Below are 18,399 nucleotides of genomic sequence, written 5' to 3' on the forward strand. Positions count from 1 at the left end.
CTTTTATAAATAAAAGGTTTAGTTTAGCTGCTTATTTTATCTTTTTCTCCCCCCTCCCCTAGTTGATCATTTAAGAATTACTAATCTTAGAAACAACCCAAATGTCCACCAACAAATGAATGGATAAACAAAAAGTAGTAATATGTGGTATATACATACAATGGATTCAGTCTTAAAGAGGAAGGAAATCCTGACACATACTACAACGTGGATAAACTACACTAAGTGAAATAAGCCAGACACAAAAGAACAAATACTGTATGATTCCTCTTAAATGAGGTACTTAGAGTAGTCAAATTCATAGAAGCAGAACTGTGGTTTCCAGGGACTGGCAGGAGGGAAAAGTGGAGAGTTATTGTTTAATGGGTAGGAAAATGAAAAAGTTCTGGAGATGGATGGTAGTGATAATTGCACAACAATATGAATGTACTTAATGCCACTGAACTGTACACTTAAAATGGTTAAAAGGTAAATCTTATGTTATTGTATATTTTACGATCACAGAAACAAAAAACAAAATGAATTACCAATCAAAAAAACAAAAACACAATTTAAAAAAAAATCCACAACCTTTTGCTGAAGTAAAATGACAGAACATATCCTATGTGCTTACTGCTGAGGCCATGAGGAGGATCTGTTGGCTATCTCCAATGCCTTGCATTAGCCTTACCTTATTTACTAAGAACTAACAGAATTTCTGAAGTACTTAAAAAACAAAAACAAAAAACACTTTAATCCACCTGTCTTCAACTGCATCACTTACCACTTTAGAAGGCAGTTTCTGAAAAAGTTCGCTAATGAGACGTCCTGATGGATTTGTGGCTACAACTATGGCTTCAAGAAGCTGCTCCAGGATCTCCTTCAAGTAACTTGGAGAAGACTGGGGAGAGGCGGTTGTAAGGAATGAGAGAGGGAAGAAATATGTACCTTGGTGAGAGAAATCCAAAAATAAATGCTGATATTAAACAGCTTCTAAAATTTTACAGCTAATTCAAAAGAGCAACTTCTAAACAATACTTAAAATTTTAAGTACAATTTTCAAGAATACCACAGAAATTCTCTGATGCTGGTCATGAGGGGTTACACTCCCAGGACAGCATATTTGAAACTAATGAGGCCACTCATATTATTTCAGTAACTAAATCCTTTGAATCAGGTCCTTTTACTGAACTCTATTCACAGCAAACACTGCAACAGTGAAGTTAAAGTGCCATATGTGTGAAATGATGGAAATGCATACCTTTCAAGGGTCTGAGTAACTGAGATGGAGAAAACGTGCCCCATGATACCTGCCCATTTCTGTATCTGCTGTTCACGTCTACTGAAATCTTGGTATTCTGGTGGAACAACTAAATACTTCTGGAACTACATACTTTTAACTATGGGGTGCTCTGCCAGATCTAACAACCGAATTCAAGTTATATCAAAATTGAATGGAGATTAAGCCAATTGATGCAATCACTTCTGCTCTCCACACTGGCTGGCTTACTCCTACCTTAGTCACTGTTTCAATATGGGAAAATATATGTCCCAAAGAGTAGGTGGACAGGGAGGGTCTAAGTCTGAAGCCAGTTTCTAGAGCAGCAGTCCCCAAGCTTTTTGGCCCCAGGGACTGGTTTCGTGGAAGAAAATTTTTCCACGGATGGGGAGGGTGGGTGGTCAGGTGGTAATGCGAGCAATGCAGAGGATGGTTCAGGTGGTAACGAGAGCAATGGGGAGCGGCAGATGGAAGCGTCGCTCGCTCGCCTGCCGCTCACCTCCTGTTGTGCAGCCTGGTTCCTAACAGGCCATGGACCCCTGTTCTACAGTCAGAAATGGGATGTCTCAGTCAAGGTTTATATTAAATAGTATTTTAAGTCCAAACCATGTTTTGGGCATATAAAGTAAAGATTAATGGTTAATTCTGGTTTAAATCATAAAAGCACTAGTATTTTTGTCCTAATCCAACAGAAGTCTTATTTAGTAAAGTCTCAATTTTAAAGTCCAACATTAAGCCCAGAGACAGGGTACTGACATCTCTTGAGCCTACCAGCACAACACCTGGCAAACAGACACGCAATAAATATTTAACATATAAGATATGTGATTAGCTGAGACTCACCAACCACCTAAGCTTAGAGAAGAACCAAGATAACACTGATGAAAGCAGACGAAAAGATTCGTGTTTAAGTCATTTACTTACTAGTTAAAACATGACACTACAGAGTAAGCTTCAAAGAGGTGAGTTATGTCCTGCAGCCAAGATTCCTCTTCTCCCAACCCAACCAGCTACTTTGGAAAAATGTTGCAGATGACAAAGGGAGCAGGGAGTATGAATGCATTCACATAACTTATTCTTTGGGTGTCTTACTATTTAGTTGCAGAAGAGAGATGCAATTCCTTTTACTGTTCTTTTTCCTCTTTTTAAACATGTGTGTTCATTCAGCAAGTATTTTTCAGTACCTACATGTCGGGCAGAGTCTAGATGCCAGAATAGGTAAACAAGGTGATATCTTTTGTGGAGCTATCATTTTACTTGAGGAAGACAGAAAGTAAACACATAAACTAATTCTAAATACGTTATTTCACATATAGTGATAAAAACTATAGATCACAGAACAGAGTGATGTGATGATGGGAAAGGAGGAGCACAGAGCAAACAATTTGACAGAGTGGTTAGGAAAGTCTTCTCTCAGTTTTTTTTTTTTTTTTTTTTTGTGGTACGGGGGCCTCTCACTGTTGTGGCCTCTCCCGTTGCGGAGCACAGGCTCCGGACACGCAGGCTCAGCGGCCATGGCTCACGGGCCCAGCCGCTCCGCGGCACGTGGGATCCTCCCGGACCAGGGCACGAACCCACGTCCCCTGCATCGGCAGGTGGACTCTCAACCACTGCGCCACCAGGGAAGCCCCTTCTCCCAGTTTACATTATTTTAAGTGATGTTAGAATAATGCAGAAGACATAGTCACAGGCAGAGTCAAAGGAAGCAGAAGTAAGAGCAACTGCAAAATTCCAGAGGCAGGAACACACCTGGCATGTTCTAGGAACCAGCCTAACCCACAAAAATATTCCTAACTAAAGTGACTTCATCAACTTTCCAACTTTCAATCACAACACTGCCTACCCTTACAAAATATCTCAATATAGCAATACTGGACCAGTCCTTGATAATATGAAGATTCTCTTTAAAACTGAGCAGGAAATATGCATTAATGTAAGAGCAATTCATGAAAGCAACCATGCATGCTACATGTAGTGCAGGATGTCCTAGAATCCCTTGTAACTGGAATGGGGCTCGCTGGCCGCGTGTTCCTTTACCCTCCCACTTACCAACACAACTGCACAGAAAGCCCACCTGCCCACAGTGGCCAAGAGAAATCACAGGCAGGGGCCTCATCCACCTCCCAGTAGCCTATCTATCACCTATTCCAGTGGCACACTTACTCCTTCAGTCACTGTGCCTTGATTGTCTTGCCCATCTTCATCATCATCTTCATCATCTGCTTCTCCTTTCTGAACAAACTCATTTCTTGTTCGAAGGTACAAATCCCAGAGTTTGCAAGCAGCTTTATATTCAGGAGAATCTGGCTGTACATTAGCAAGGAGAAGAGAAAAAAAATATCACTTTAGTATTTTATTGTAAATCAGTTACTACTTTTAAAGCATCCTGTTCCAGCAGATTGGTATTCTAAGACATAACTTTGAAAACTCTATTACAAATTTAAAAATTCTTACGAGTAAAAGATACATGGGCCTCAATTCCTCTTCTGAAGAACTAAGTGTATGTTTTAAAGGCATTCTGGAATGAAATTATTTTATTTATTTATGCCCTATCTCATTACAGAAAGACTTGAAGAAAAAAATAAATGATTTGCTAAATAAAGGCTAATTATTACTAATACACTAAGAAAGGCAATTTAAAGGATAAGACCCAGCTTAAGGGATACAAGACTAAAGGACAGAAGCTAATGATTGTCCTGATTACCACTTCTATTTTTAAACTATTTAACACCTTATTTGAATATTTTCTTTTCCTGAAGTATGGTGGGGATAAACTAACTGAAACTTTCCAGTAAGAACAATGCTGGGGGACTTCCCTGGTGGTCCAGTGGCTAAGACTCTGTGCTCCTAATGCAGGGGGCCCGGGTTTGATCCCTGGTCAGAGAACTAGATCCCACATGCCACAGTTAAAGATCCCTTGTGCTACAACAAAGACCCCCCACGCCACAACTAAGACCCGGTACAGCCAAATAAATAAATAAATATTTTTAAAAAAGAAAAAGAATAATGCTGGATGCAATGTTAAACTAAGAGTAAAGCTTTAAAAATGTATCCGTGTGCTGCCAATAAGGAGTAAGCAATGTTCATAAAAGCAAGAATAGAGTAAAAGCAGGAACCCGGATGAACAAGAACACTGCCTTCACCTGAAGGCACCTATAAGACAAGATAACCTAACCTTTAGTTTTCAAGCCTCCTTGAGGCTGCAAGGACAAGAGATAAAGGCCAGGGTCTGCCCAAAGCTGGGAATCCAAAGGCCATGGATGCAGTGTAACTGGGAATTCAAAACAATTCAGTTTCTCTGCTGCCAGGGAAAAGGAAGACTACCGACCTCAACCTCCACCCAGCTAAACCCATGGCACTTTGGAGAGAAGAGAGGCATGAGAGGAATCTCCTCTGAGAACTCTTCACCATAAGCTAGCCCTAACGAAGAGAGGCCGGGTGCCTGGGATAAGCAACAAATCTTCTCTAGATGAACCCAACTTCAATCTAAGCCTAAGTCTCCCTATAGATAAAGTTCCAAGAAATATAAGTTCATAGTCAAAATTCATGAAACACACAAGAATAAGAATCACAAGAGGACTTCCCTGGTGGTGCAGTGGTAGAGAATCTGTCTGCTAATGCAGGGGACATGGGTTCAATCCCTGGTCTGGGAAGATCCCACATGCCGAGGAGCAACAAGCCCACCCACCACAACTACTGAGCCTGCACTCTAGAGCCTACGCACCACGACTACAGAGCCCACGTGCTGCAGCTACTGAAGCCTGCGCGCCTAGAGCCCATGCTCCACAATGAGAAGCCACCGCAATGAGAAGCCCACGCACCGCAACGAAGAGTAGCCCCGGCTTGCCACAACCAGAGAAAGCCCATGCACAGCAACAAAGACCCAGTGCAGCCAAATATCAAAGGGAAAAAATAAGAAAAGAGTCACAAGAGAAAGCTAGCAGAAATGACAGCAAAAACACATGCAAATAATTCAGATATTGAATTATCTGCTACAGAATAAAAAATATGTTGAAAACGTTTAAAGAATAGGACTGAAGACATAAGCAATCCCCAAAATAGAAACTACTTCGAAAATAAGAAAAATATAAACATTAAAATGTAAGAACTCAATAGATTGGTTTAAGAGCAGATTTCAAAGAAAAATATAAGAACTGGGGGCTTCCCTCGTGGCACAGTGTTTAAGAATCCGCCTGCCAATGGAGGGGACACAGGTTTGAGCCCTGGTCCAGGAAGATCCCACATGCTGCTGAGCAACTATGCCCGTGCGCCACAACTACTGAGCCTGTGCTCTAGACCCCGTGAGCCACAACTACTGAAGCCCGTGCACCACAACTACTGAAGCCCGTGTGCCTACAGCCCGTGCTCTGCAACAAGAGAAGCCACTGCAATGAGAAGCCCGTGTACTGCAATGAAGATCCAATGCAGCCAAATATAAATAAATTAATTAAAAATATATATACATTAAAAAAAAAGAAAAACATAAGAACTAAAAATATGACCTAAAAAGCAATAGTGACACAAAAAAGGGGACTACAAAAAGTTAAGAGAAATGGAAACCTAAGAGAGTTCTAATATAACATCCAGTCACAGTTCTACAAGAAGAGAGAATGGGGAAAGGGCAATATACAAAGACACAATGGCTGAAAACTTTCCAGAACTGATGAAAAATACCAACCCAAAGATTTAGAAAGATCTACAACTCCCAAATTCTATAATAATAAGATATTCGTATCTAGACATATCACAGTGCAACTGCAGAATATAAGAGACATAAAGAAAATACTAAAGATAGTTAGAAAGAAAAGACAGGTAACCTTCAAAGGAAATACAGTTATACTGACAGATATTTCTCAATAGCAATATAAGAATGAAGAATAAAGACAGTAATATATTTGTAAGTAAAAAAAGTCACTATATAAAACAGTAACATTATTTTATGGGATTAAAAATTTATCACAATAGAAATAAAATACAAAACATCAATAGCATAAATAAAAAGATCAGAGTTACATTATTCTAAGGTTTTGCATTATTTAGAAGGGCATTTAAGATACCAATTTATTTATTTATTTATTTGGCTGCATTGGGTCTTCATTGCTGCACGCAGGCTTTCTCTAGTTGCAGCGAGCAGGGGCTACTCTTCGCTGTGGTGTGTAGGCTTCTCATTGCGGTGGCTTCTCTTGTGAAGCATGGGCTCTAGGTGCACGGGCTTTAGTAGTTGTGGCACGTAGGCTCAGTAGTGTGGCTCGCAGGCTCTAGAGCACAGGCTCAGTAGTTGTGGCACATGGGCTTAGTTGCTCTGTGGCATGTGGGATCTTCCCAGGCCAGGGCTCGAACCCGTGTCCCCTGCATTGGTAGGCAGATTCTTAACCACTGCGCCACCAGGGAAGCCCCAAACTCTACACTTTAAAAGAGTGTGTGAATTATATCTTAATTAAAGAAAAAATATATACACACAGCATTAAGAATAAATCTAACATTTCTGCAGAATCTTGATGAAAAAACATTTAAAGCTATGCTAAAAAGACAAATGAAGACGTACCAAATTCACAGACTGGAATAATCAACATCACAATTATGTCAATTCTCCAAAATACAATCTACACAGCCCATGCAATTCCAATACAAATTCAAACAATCTTTTTGGTCCTTGTTGACTTAACACACTAATATTAAAATGTATAAAAATAATCAAAACAGTTTCTTTGCCAGATAAAGAATTATAAAGCCACAGAAATTAAGGTAGAAATAGAATAGCTCAGTTTTAGATAAGCTGGCCAGAACAAAAGGAACAGAATAAAGGGCCACAAAGAGACCCATGAGCACATGGAATCAATGCCAGCATTACCACCACAGACAAATGTGAAGCGGATGGCCATTTCAAGGTGCTGCTTATACCTGTGGAAAAAAAATAGATCGCTACCTCAGAGAAGACACAACAATCAATCCCAGCTGCACTAAAGGCTTATACATGAAAGACAAGACTATTAAACTTTCAGAAGAAAATAAGAGAATATCTTTATAATCTTTGGGCAGGAGAGTTTTCTGAAACAAGATACAAAGAAGGATAAACCACAAAGTTAAAGACTAATAAATCTAACTATATTAAAATAAAAAACCTTCTGTTCATCAAAAGACACCACAGGGACTTCCCTGGTGGTCCAGTGGGTGGGACTCCACGCTCCCAATGCAGGGGGCCCGGGTTTGATCCTTGGTCGGGGAACTAGATCCCACATGCATGCCGCAACTAAGAAGTCCACATGCCACAACTAAAGATCCTGCATGCTGCAACCAAACATGCCGCAACTAAGACCTGGTGCAGCCAAAATAAATATATAAATATTAAAAAAAAAAAGACACCACAAAGAGTGAAAAAATAGCCAAACAGTGGGAGAAGATATTTGCAACACACATAACCAAAAAAAGGATTAGTATCTAGAACAAAAAAATTTCTGAAAGTAAATATGAAAATGACAAAGAACCCAAGAAACGGGCAAAAGATTTGAGCAGACACAGAAGAAACAAGAATGGGTCATAATCATATTAATCTTCAGTTTTCTTTACTAACAAGAGAAATGCAAACTCAAACTACCAAATGAAAAACCACTACTTATCTACCAGCCTGATAAATATTAAAAAGCCACACAATTACCAAATTGGATATCTTCCAAATTTGATGCTTTCTTACCTTATAATAGGCCTTTGCATTGTTAAAAAGCAACTGGAAGTCAGCAGTCAGCAGATTAACATCATCATACTCTTCCATTTTTAGTTTCTGTTGGATTTTCATCAAGTCAATGGGCTGAGAAACCACTTCATAATAGTCTGGTTGATTTCTGTCAATAATTTAATGTTTTTTAAAAAGATATTTATTAATCAAAAGCCCATAAAAAGTTATGTCTCAAAACTCTGTGGTAATGTCCAACACGCCAAGTGACAGAACATACTAGATGTACTCTCATTATTGGAACTGAGAAGGAATAACAAAAGCAAGACGAATATGCACGCCCTTTTCAAAATACATATTGGTGATATAGAAACCTAAATTAACATCTGTGATAGTCTTTTATATGCAAAATATTTAAGATTTAAGGCACCAACACTAAAACCATGTCAATGGTATTTCCTGTAAATGAAAATGACTTACCTTTCATGGGGTTCAATAATGGCTGAAAACAGGTATGTTCCAAAGCTCTTTATAAACTTACGAAATGGATTATCTTTCTTCAGGTAGTGACCACAGAACTTTCTCTACCAAGTGCTATCAAGTGCCCAGTATATATGCTGCTCTAACATCAAGTACTAAAGTGACAAAAGAGAAAGATGAGGCCCTTGGCACAAGGAGCTTACCAAAGATAAAAGGGCATAAGACATGAACAAACATGACAAAACAAAAAAGGCATGGGAATGATACACAGAAAATTAAGGATAGCGGTTATCTCTTGGAGAGGAGGGGACACTTTAAAGGTAGTTACAATAATTTCTTAAGTTGGGTTTTGGTTCATGGATGTTTATTATTATTCCTTCTGGCTTTTTTTCAAATGGAGTTCCATGAGACAAGTAAACCTTCTGCAAAATTATCTAAGCAATTGTTTTTCACAATTCTCCCTCAGGGGTAGATAAAACTCATCCTAGATGTGTAAGAGGGTAAGTTACTACATATGAAGAATGTTGTCATTAAGGCTTTAATTTCTCCTGGGACACTCACTGGCTGACATGTTTTAGCCATGTATGTATGATATATTTAATTTTTTAAAACTTTTTGCTTTAACATAAAAATTGCAAGAATAGTACACAGAATGTTTTTTCTGAACCATTTGAGAGTAAGCTGCTGAAGAGTTGTGTGTTTTTCCTACAAAAAAGGACCACAGTTCAATCATCAAAATCAGAAAATTCACTTTGATACAGTCTCATCATCTAATCCTCAGAACCCATTTATATTTTGCCAACTGTTGCAAAATTGTCCTTTATAGAAAAAGGATCAATGTGAATCATGCTGCATTCAGTTATGTTTCCTCAGTTTCCTTCATTCTGAAACAGTTCCTTAGTCTTTCCTTGACTTTGATGATCTTAATACTTTTGAAAATTATAGGCCAGTTATTTTGTAGAGTGTCCCTTAATCTGGGGTTGTCTCTTCTCCTGAGGAATAAATTCTGATGATGCTATATTCATCTCACTGTATTCTATCACGTGGCGCTTAATTTCAACTCATGCCACTACTTAGATGAGGTTGATTTTGGTCACTTGATTATGGTCTGCCAAGCTTCTCAACTGACCAAGTTACTCTTTTACCCCTTGTACTTTATGGAAAGGTAACTCCAGGCTATGTAACAGCCTGTGACACGGCTACTGTCCACAACCCCTACCCCATACCCCCACCGCCTGTCTCCCTTGCAGATTCCTACCTTGCTCAGCGTCACCTAATGACTTTGAATTCTCCAGGAAGGGAAAGGAAGAAGAGTAAATTAAGTTTTTAAACCCTTATCAACTACTTACGATTTCAGTGAACTACAAAATTAAGTACGAGGGGATAAAAGGAGTATTCAATCTGCTATTCAAAGAAAGTGTAAGAACATAAAGGTCTCAGTGAGTAACAACAAAGGCCCACCCAGGCCTAACATCAATGTTGTCAGTGGTACCAAGGGACTTTCTCAGAGTGAACATTAGGGCTTTGTTAACTTGCTATCCTAGATGGCTCTCTCCGCCTGGGCCTGATGGGCCATAGTCCACTGCTCCTTGCTAAAGCTGGGCCTCGGCAGCCTCTCAGGCTTGGGGGATTATCTGTAGACAACTGACAATGCAATGAGGACACATACCTAGAAAGGACATTATCTCCCAGAAGCTCTGCTAGGGGGTTCCTCACAAACATTTTCAGAATTGCCATATAGAAAAAAAGGTCAGGATCCCAACATTCCGCTCTATATAATGTGATCAAAACAAGGTCCCCTCACTTTGAAAATGAAATAGCTCTAACTGGTTTTTCCCACTTAAATCAACATACGGAAAAGTATAGAAAAGTAAAAACTGTCCCTATTCATCCAGAGTTAAAAGCACTATTAATATTCTTCCAGACTCTGTGCACACATACACACACACATAGGATTGTGAAGTACATGTCTTAAGAGCTTTTCTCTTTCAACAATAGGTGAGGGCACCCTGCCATAATACGGCCACAGAATAGTCAAAGCACAACTAAGAGTTTTAACCAGAAAAGTGAGAAACACTCTGCCTGATGTGCAGAGCCTGCTGGCTACCCCTAAACCTATTTTGCCTCCTTCCCAAGATGACAGCATTCTAAGCTCCTGCCTGGGTACTAAAGGCCAAATTCTTAGCCACGTTGCAGCTAAGTTCTGACCAATGCAAGAGCTGAAATGTACCACGTCCAGGTCACATCCTAACATGTTTCTTTTTTCCTATGGGCCAGAAGGTAGTTGTGGTGGTGAGCCGTCTCAGACCATGCAGACAAGGGCGATACCCCAAGCACAGCAGAATAAAAAGACAGACAGTATCTCGGCCCTGAAGACCTCACAGAATAGAAGTTGTACATGAGAGAAAGCAATTGTTCTTGTTTCAGCCATTGTTAATTTGGATGTCCTAGTACAAGCAGCCTAACATACTAATCAAAACAAAGTCTCAAAAAGAGATTCACAAATGCATGGCTCTGAGCAGTACTTCTTCCCACAAGCTCTTGAGAAAACATGCATTCCACAGAGGAGGAGCAGAGACGCAGGCAGGCACAGCACTGGGGGGAAGGCAGCAGTGCTCCTAAAGTACTGCGTCATGGAGGCTAGAAGACAGTGCTCTAGCACCAAAGGCCTGTATTTTCTGCCCCTCAGCTGGTGGAAAGCAGGCAGCAGAGGGGCAGTCCTTTTCCATGAGGTGCTTGTGTACTACAATATGATGCTGCTTCCCTATACAACATACTGGTTAAGACCACAGGCTTTAGAATCAGAAAAACCTGAGTCTGAATTCTGGTTATCCTCAATAGTTCTGAGAACTTGTACAAGTTGTCATCTATAAACTGTGATAACAATACTGCTCAGGTTTAAACAAGATGAGGCCTGGAAAGCACTTAGTACTGTGTCTAGCATGTAGTAAGCAATAAATATGGGCTTTTAATAACATATGCTAATTAAATGACAACTTTCAAAAGATTGTTACTGATTAACTGAAATCTGGAGAGGGATTTCATTAAAAAAAAAAAACTCTTCTTTTTTGGCAAGACTAATTTACAGAGCTCTCCTCATTCAGGATGATGATACTGCATCCTTGGTGGCTCTGCTCTTTGGAGTGAGAGGTTTGCCTTCAGATCAACCTAGAGCTTGTTGGCTACCCACTGTGGCATCAACATTCATGAATGGATCTAAATCTTTAATTAACTCATTGTATTAGTTTCCAATTGTTGCTCTAACAAATTACCACAAAATTAATGGCTTAAAACAACACAAATTTATTTTAGATAGGTAGGTAGATAGATAGATCCTAGTGGTTCTGATTCTCTGGAGAACCCTGACTAATATGGTCTTCCAATTTCATTCTTCTTTTTCAGGATGGTTTTTTTTGTTTCTGAAAAAAATTCTGTTGGGATTTTGTTATGTTTTGCATCGACTCTGTGGACTGCTTTGGGTAATATTGGTATCTTAACAATATTAAGTTTTCCAATCCAAGAACATGGGATATCTTTCTATTTTTTTGTGTTTTAATTTCTTACAGAAGTGTGTAGTTTTCAGTGTAAAGTCTGTCACCTCGTTGGTTAGGTTTATTCTTTAATCTCCTTTTTGGATTGTTCACTGTTAAGGTACAGAAATGCAACTGATTTTTGTGTATGTTGGTTTTGTATCTTGCAACTTTGCTGAATTCACCTATTACTTCTACAAGTTTTTTAAAAACAATCAAGACTGTAAATTTCATGTTGTATATTTTTTACAACTAAAATTTTTTTCTTTAATTAAGACAAAAATTTTTTTAAATGCGCTTTGCTACACCTTGACAACTGAAACTAAAATCTAGACCCCTGTATCATCTAAGCCATTCCTTCCAAAGGAAAACTCAATTATTAAACACTTTCAACTTGGATCCGGGACCAAACCCCTCCCACTCACCTTCGCTTTGGTGCCCTAATGAAGAGCTCACAGAGGAGCCTGCCCTGCTCATCCTTATAGTCTCGGATGGTGTTGTAGAGTTCATGGCACACGGCAATCTACACATAGGAAAAGGAGAAAAATCACCAGAAAAGTGAACAGAAAGTCAGTGTAGGGGTTCTTAAAAAAAAAAACAACAAAACATAAAATGCCAGTAGAGAACGATGAATCCCCAAATTCCCACATGGGAACCCAAGTCTAAAGTATGCTGACAGTACCTCTCCTTATTTAAAATCATTTAAATGATTAAATCTTTCATCAGAATATGTTACTGGTGATTTTCTTTTCCTTTAAACAAAATTAGTTCATATCACTCTTGTTTAAAAATCATCCAATAGAGGGCTTCTTACCAATCAGAGAATAAAATCTAAACTCCTAACACAGAGTATGTAGGGTATACTCTGGCTGGGCAGACTTTGCCAGTTTCCTTCTCCCTCTTGACCATCTCTCTGTAATCACAACCCATCAAATCCATTCCTGATCCAGCCCCTCTGCCTGGAACACCCTTCCCCAGTGCTCTGCAGGGCTGCTGCCTTCTGATCACAAAGAAATCTTTCCTGAAGGTATGGGCCAAAACAGCCCATATCATCCCAACTTTTCTTCTTAGCACTCATCACTAGCTGAGGATACTTCATTATTTATTTGTTCATCTGTTTACATTCTGCTTCCCCAACGCTAGCATCTAAGCTCCATGTAAAAAACTAGCTCGTCTTACACATAGTTCTTTCCCAATCACCACAACAGTGCCTGGCACATGACAGCACACACTCACTTGAATGACTATATAATGTGACAAAAATGATATTCTTTATTATTTCATAATATTAAATTACACTATTACTGTAAGACTTCTGGCTAAGTGTATACTTTTCATAAAGGAAAGGTTAAGAATATCAAGCCAGAGGAAAAAGAAGCTGAGAGGCCTTGCATCTTAACTGCTTATCATTAAAGGAAAGGTAGGGAATTGTGCAGAAGGCAGAAACTGTGATCTGAGTTACTTACAGGGTCTACAGTCGGAAGATTGGAAAGTCTCCTCCTTTTCCTGCTTGGGCCTGGCGTGGACACAGAATGGTGCCCATCATCAAAGTCTCCGCTGACACTACTGGAAGGGGAGGTAGCTCTTCTTCTCTTGGAACCCATGGAATCCAACTTCTTCTATAAGAAATAATTAGCCATGTTCTTACACTGAATTTTATACTCTGCCACCAAGCCCTCAGTTGGCCACTTGCCACAAAGCTTCTGGTTCACTTAGGAGAATATTTTCACTGTTGCAAAGAAGCTTAACTATGTTTTTTTCAATGCAAGTCCTGGCCCTTGCTTTAGCCCCTTCACTTACCAGAATGCTACACTTTCAACTTGGATGGGACAAATTCAGCAACAGTATACTCATTTGTATTTACCAATTTTGAATGACTCAACCACTTCTGGCCCCAAATTTACCCTGGACTGGAATTTGGAAACCCACATAATTATATATGTGGGTACACCCACATATAATGGTGTGTTGGAGGTACTGATCCCTCAGCCCCTGAGGGAGTCAGGCAGGCCTCAGGGACAGAGTCCCTAAGGTGGTCACCTCTGGAGTCAGAAGCCTCATCTGTTTTCCCCAGTGTTTCTTATGATTATGATCACTTTCCAGGTGGGCCAGCATGTTGGAAAAAAACAAAAACCAAAAAACAGGAAGCAGACCCTGAGGCAAATTAGTGCAAAAGGATAAGGGGACAGAGGATTAACCTTCTAGCATTTTAGATGTACCCTAAAATTAACACACTGAAAATGAATTTTCTCCATTCATTAAAGTAAGATCCACAAGACATACCCCAGAAAACACTCAACATACTTGCCATACCTATGCTAAAGTAGCAAAATTGCATTTTGAAACTTTTCTGTCAATCCAGACTAACCTCCTTTTCAGTTATATGAGGTACCCTATCCCCATGAATTCACAGCTTTACATTTCAGTAGATGATCTTGAAGAGCACCCCAGAAGTGAGGTTTTAGGCCCTCCTCGGGCTCCCAGAAACATGTAAATATTTGCTCTAAGTTTTAGGCAGGCTGCTAAGTAATCTTAACACAGCTTTACAAATATATATATATATGTGTAAATATATATATACACAAATATATATATATATATATATATTTGACTATAACACAAGAAATGCAACCACTGAAATGACCTGCTACAGCTAGAAGAAGGTAAGGGTGCATACCTGAGAAAGTCCTACAATGCTTATACAATTTAAAAACAGTATCAAATAGCATATTGTGATTTCACAGGCCTTTCTCTAAAGCAAAAAGAAAAAACTGATCCCAGTGTCACTCATCAACATTCAATTTCAGGACACTAAGACACTAGTAGCTGAAAGAATGGGTTGCCAGTAGTATGGAGAGAAAAACTGGGGATCTCCAGGGAACAGAAAGCAGGAGCAAAACAAACCAATAAATAAAAAATTCTGGTAACCAACTAACAAACTAAGTCTCTTATCTCTTCCTCTGAATTACAGTCCACATGGTGTTTAAAAACAGAGCCTAATATGATGATGTTCCTTCCTCTAGGACTTGGTTTGTTATACAGTGTATTAGTTTGCAATCGGCCACAACTGGCTAAAGCTTCAAAGGGCGTAGGCCAAGGCCAGCCAACTTTTGTTGATTTTTGTTTGTTTTATAAAAGGCTGATAAACTGGTGTCAATTCATTAAAATGAAGAAACTAAGGACCAAGCTTTTGTAAACAATCTATGACAAGGACACAAGTGAATTTGATGAACATAAGGCAAGAATCTTTATGAAAAGGATAACAAAATTTAAGAAAGGTGGAAGGGAAAAGGCAAGGAAGGACAGAAAAGGGAAAGGGTGTAGATGATCAGTAATTTACCAGCTTTACCAGAGCACAACCAGCTCCTCGAAAAGCCAGTCTCCTCATTATGTCTGAAGGCCAAGTGAAGCCAGTGGGAGAAGGCAGGGCTTTAGAAGTGCTGATTCAGTGTTAATATATTCAAAACTGAAAGAGAAGAAAAAGGCAGAGACAGGGGAAATAAAAAGAAGGGTCAAAGGAGTAAAAATGAGTACGAATAGACAGAAAACATTCAAGCAGAACTGCTAAAGATACGAGATCTGGAGAAAATAGGCATATCAGTTTTCTTGCACCAATCAAACAGATGCAAAGGCTCAGGCACTAACAGTATCTGATATTTCTTCCATTTTAAAACCAAATGCTTTTCACATACATAAAGATGCCTCACTGAGGTTCCCCTTTACTCACACGGAATGACTGTCAATTCCAGGAACGAAGCATGCCTGCCCAACTGCACCCTAGTCAATAAGAGCAGAGTTCAATCACAGAGCTGGAATGGAGAGTGAACACATGTGGAAGGCTTACATGTGACACCAAGTGTTAGCAAGCTGGAACAAACCAAGAATGGCTCATGTGAGCAGAGTATGGAAAACTCCTCCTCGTCAAAAAAATTCAGAGAGACATTTCTTTCCAAAAGTCCTATCAGCACTGAAAAGATATCACATACAACTTTAGAAAGGTTAAAAAAAAAAAAAGCCTTCGACCATTTGGCAGGAGGTCAAAATTACTTTTATAAATAATCCGCTGAAAATCAAATGACAAAAAATGTAAATCATTGGGGGGGGGTGTTTAGACCACACAATATTCAAAACTCCTTGACTCATTAATTTACTTTGATAAGAAAAAAAAAGATTCAACTTAAGGATAATTTCGAATATTTTCTCATCCAAGGAACACATTTTAACATGTATTTTGGAAGTTTGGCTACAAAGGCAATGTGGCCAGGTGGGTGGGAGGGGCAATAGGACCTGAGCTCAGAAGACCAGGATAAGAGACCCAGGTCTTCCATCTCTGTTTGATGTTGCTTGAGTCACAACCTTTCAGATCTGTTTCTTTATTTCTAAAATGAGAACAGCAGTGTACATATCTCCCTTGGATTGTTATGACAGTGAAAAATGTATGTGAAATCACTTTGAAATGTCAAAACACAAAAAAAATGTTAAGTTTTAACTCTAGGATTGTACGCTGTCTTGGGCACAGGAACAGCACTTTATCCATTTTTGTAGCCTGACTTATAGCATAGTTTCAGTGATCAACTTATCTATTTAATAAGACATATTAAAAGTGCACTTAAGTGAGACATTAAAAAAAAAGTTTGCATAGTTTCAAAGGACTGTGAGCATCCATTCAGTAATTCTTTTCCTATAAAGAGAAAAGATTCTGAAACTTAGTTACAAGTTTTTAAATGGCACTGATTACAGTCAGATGTCCAAAACTCTAACAACCAATGATAAATTACAGTGGACAGTAAAGAATAACTTTACAATGTGCAACTGGGAAAATATTTACTCAGTATAGCCTAATGGTATATTTTGACAGTTTATAGACTTTTAGTACTCTCCTGTATTTCTAGTATTTCTTAGTACTGTAATACAGGTTTAAAACAAAAATCTTGGAAAAGAGAAGATTCAAAAATGGGAAAAAATCGCTTATAAACCAACTTCCCAGAGAAAAAGAACCCTTAACGTTGGCATTCACAGCTTTCAGTATTTATTCTATGCCCTGGTTGCCTTTTTTTTTTTTTTTTTTTTTAAAAAGCATGAACAAACCACATGTATTATGTTGCAGCCTGTGTTTTAACTTAGGGAATATTCTCCCAATTCAGTGTTCTCTCACATGATGCTGGATGCCTTGAGAGTAGTCTATCATACAGATAGCAATTTACTAATCTTGGCGATCTGCATAGAATATCAATACTTAAGATATTCTGTACACTCCCAAAGCCAAAGAAAGTGGTCAAAGCCCTTCTATTTATCCACACATATTTATTACTGATTTGACATACTTCTTCAAAAGATACCTTCCAATCTTCCTTTGGATCTAAAATATGGGCAATCTGTTAACAGGTGATATGGCAGAAATTATACTACTCTTTCGTATTGAGTCCAATTTGCTTTTGAATTGTACTTGGGAAAAGAGTTCACTACTAAATGGAAAAAAAATACCTTGAAATCATTTTTGAGGAGTCTTAGTTTGCTGGAAAATAAGTTAATAAAAATGCTTTACTCCAACATATGTTTCTATAATTGTAGTAATAATTTCTATATCCACTATACCGTGTATTTGTCATTTGCTTTTCAGGATCTCTTCTACATTTTTGCCAATCTTTCTTCCTCTTTAAGTCACCAATTTCTACCCTACAATAACAAAACTATGCTTCTTTCTCAGTAAAAAAATTTTAAGAGACGAAAAAATAACCAGAAACACACACAATTTGAAAATCTCGATTCTTTGTGGTGTTGCATATAAGAAACTATACCTGGGCTCCACGACAAATACAAGTCCCATTGATAAAAATACTCAGTCTGAACAGAGTCATCCAGAAAGTACTAAAAAAAAAAATTTACTAGGAGAGTTTGTGTCTGAACCGTCAAGAAACGACAACAAAAAAAGGAGGCCCTGAGCTGCGGAGAAAATGAAAGACTTTCCCAACCTGTCACCGGTACGGGGAACTAAGGGAAACGTTGACAGTTTTGAAGCTGCCCGCGACGAGAGCTCGGCCAGCCGCGGGGGGCGGGAAAGCGGGGCGCGGGTAGTTTCCGGGCCGCTGCGCGCCTTTGTCCCGGCAGGCAGGTGCGGCAAGGCTGCCAGGCGCTTCCCGAAGCCCGCCGCCATGCCCCGCCCCGCGCGCCCGGCCCGACCGGCGCATCCCGACGGCCGGGGCGGGGCCTCCGCCGCTGCTCCCGCCCGCCCGGGCCCACACAAAGGCCCGGCAGCCGGCTGAGAGGAAGCGGCCCCGCCCGCCCCGGGCCCGGCCTTACCCAGCCGCTCCGCCGCCTGCAGCCCCGGCCGCGGTCACCGACCGCCGCGCCCCGCCCCGTGGCCGCCACGGCTGCTGCTATTGCTCCTCCAGCCGCTGCCGTCGCTCCAGCACCCGCCGCCCTCACCGCCCTCACCCCTCCCGGTGCCGCCGCAAAACCAG

At 39.7% G+C, this 18,399-nt stretch overlaps 1 protein-coding gene across 16 annotated transcripts in view; it reads right to left on the reverse strand.

Moving 5' to 3' along the window:
* Window positions 1-18,369, reverse strand: part of PBRM1 (polybromo 1) — a 101,933-nt gene extending 83,564 nt beyond the window's left edge. For 14 of the 16 annotated variants that reach the window (XM_073811206.1, XM_073811205.1, XM_019947450.3 and 11 more), the window contains exons 1-6: window positions 18,239-18,369; window positions 13,405-13,557; window positions 12,364-12,461; window positions 7,950-8,097; window positions 3,422-3,565; window positions 764-880 (exon numbers count right to left, since the gene is read on the reverse strand). In XM_073811206.1, the coding sequence (XP_073667307.1) occupies window positions 764-880; window positions 3,422-3,565; window positions 7,950-8,097; window positions 12,364-12,461; window positions 13,405-13,542 (645 nt within the window). In that variant the 5' untranslated portion in view covers window positions 13,543-13,557; window positions 18,239-18,369. Of the gene's footprint in view, window positions 1-763; window positions 881-3,421; window positions 3,566-7,949; window positions 8,098-12,363; window positions 12,462-13,404; window positions 13,558-17,910; window positions 18,032-18,238 lie in introns of those variants that run through there. The other 2 variants (XM_019947443.3, XM_019947442.3) reach the window with 2 other exon arrangements.
* Window positions 18,370-18,399: the final 30 nt, after the last annotated feature.

Source organism: Tursiops truncatus, chromosome 10 (assembly GCF_011762595.2).
Source record: "Tursiops truncatus isolate mTurTru1 chromosome 10, mTurTru1.mat.Y, whole genome shotgun sequence".
NCBI classification, from domain to species: domain Eukaryota; kingdom Metazoa; phylum Chordata; class Mammalia; order Artiodactyla; family Delphinidae; genus Tursiops; species Tursiops truncatus.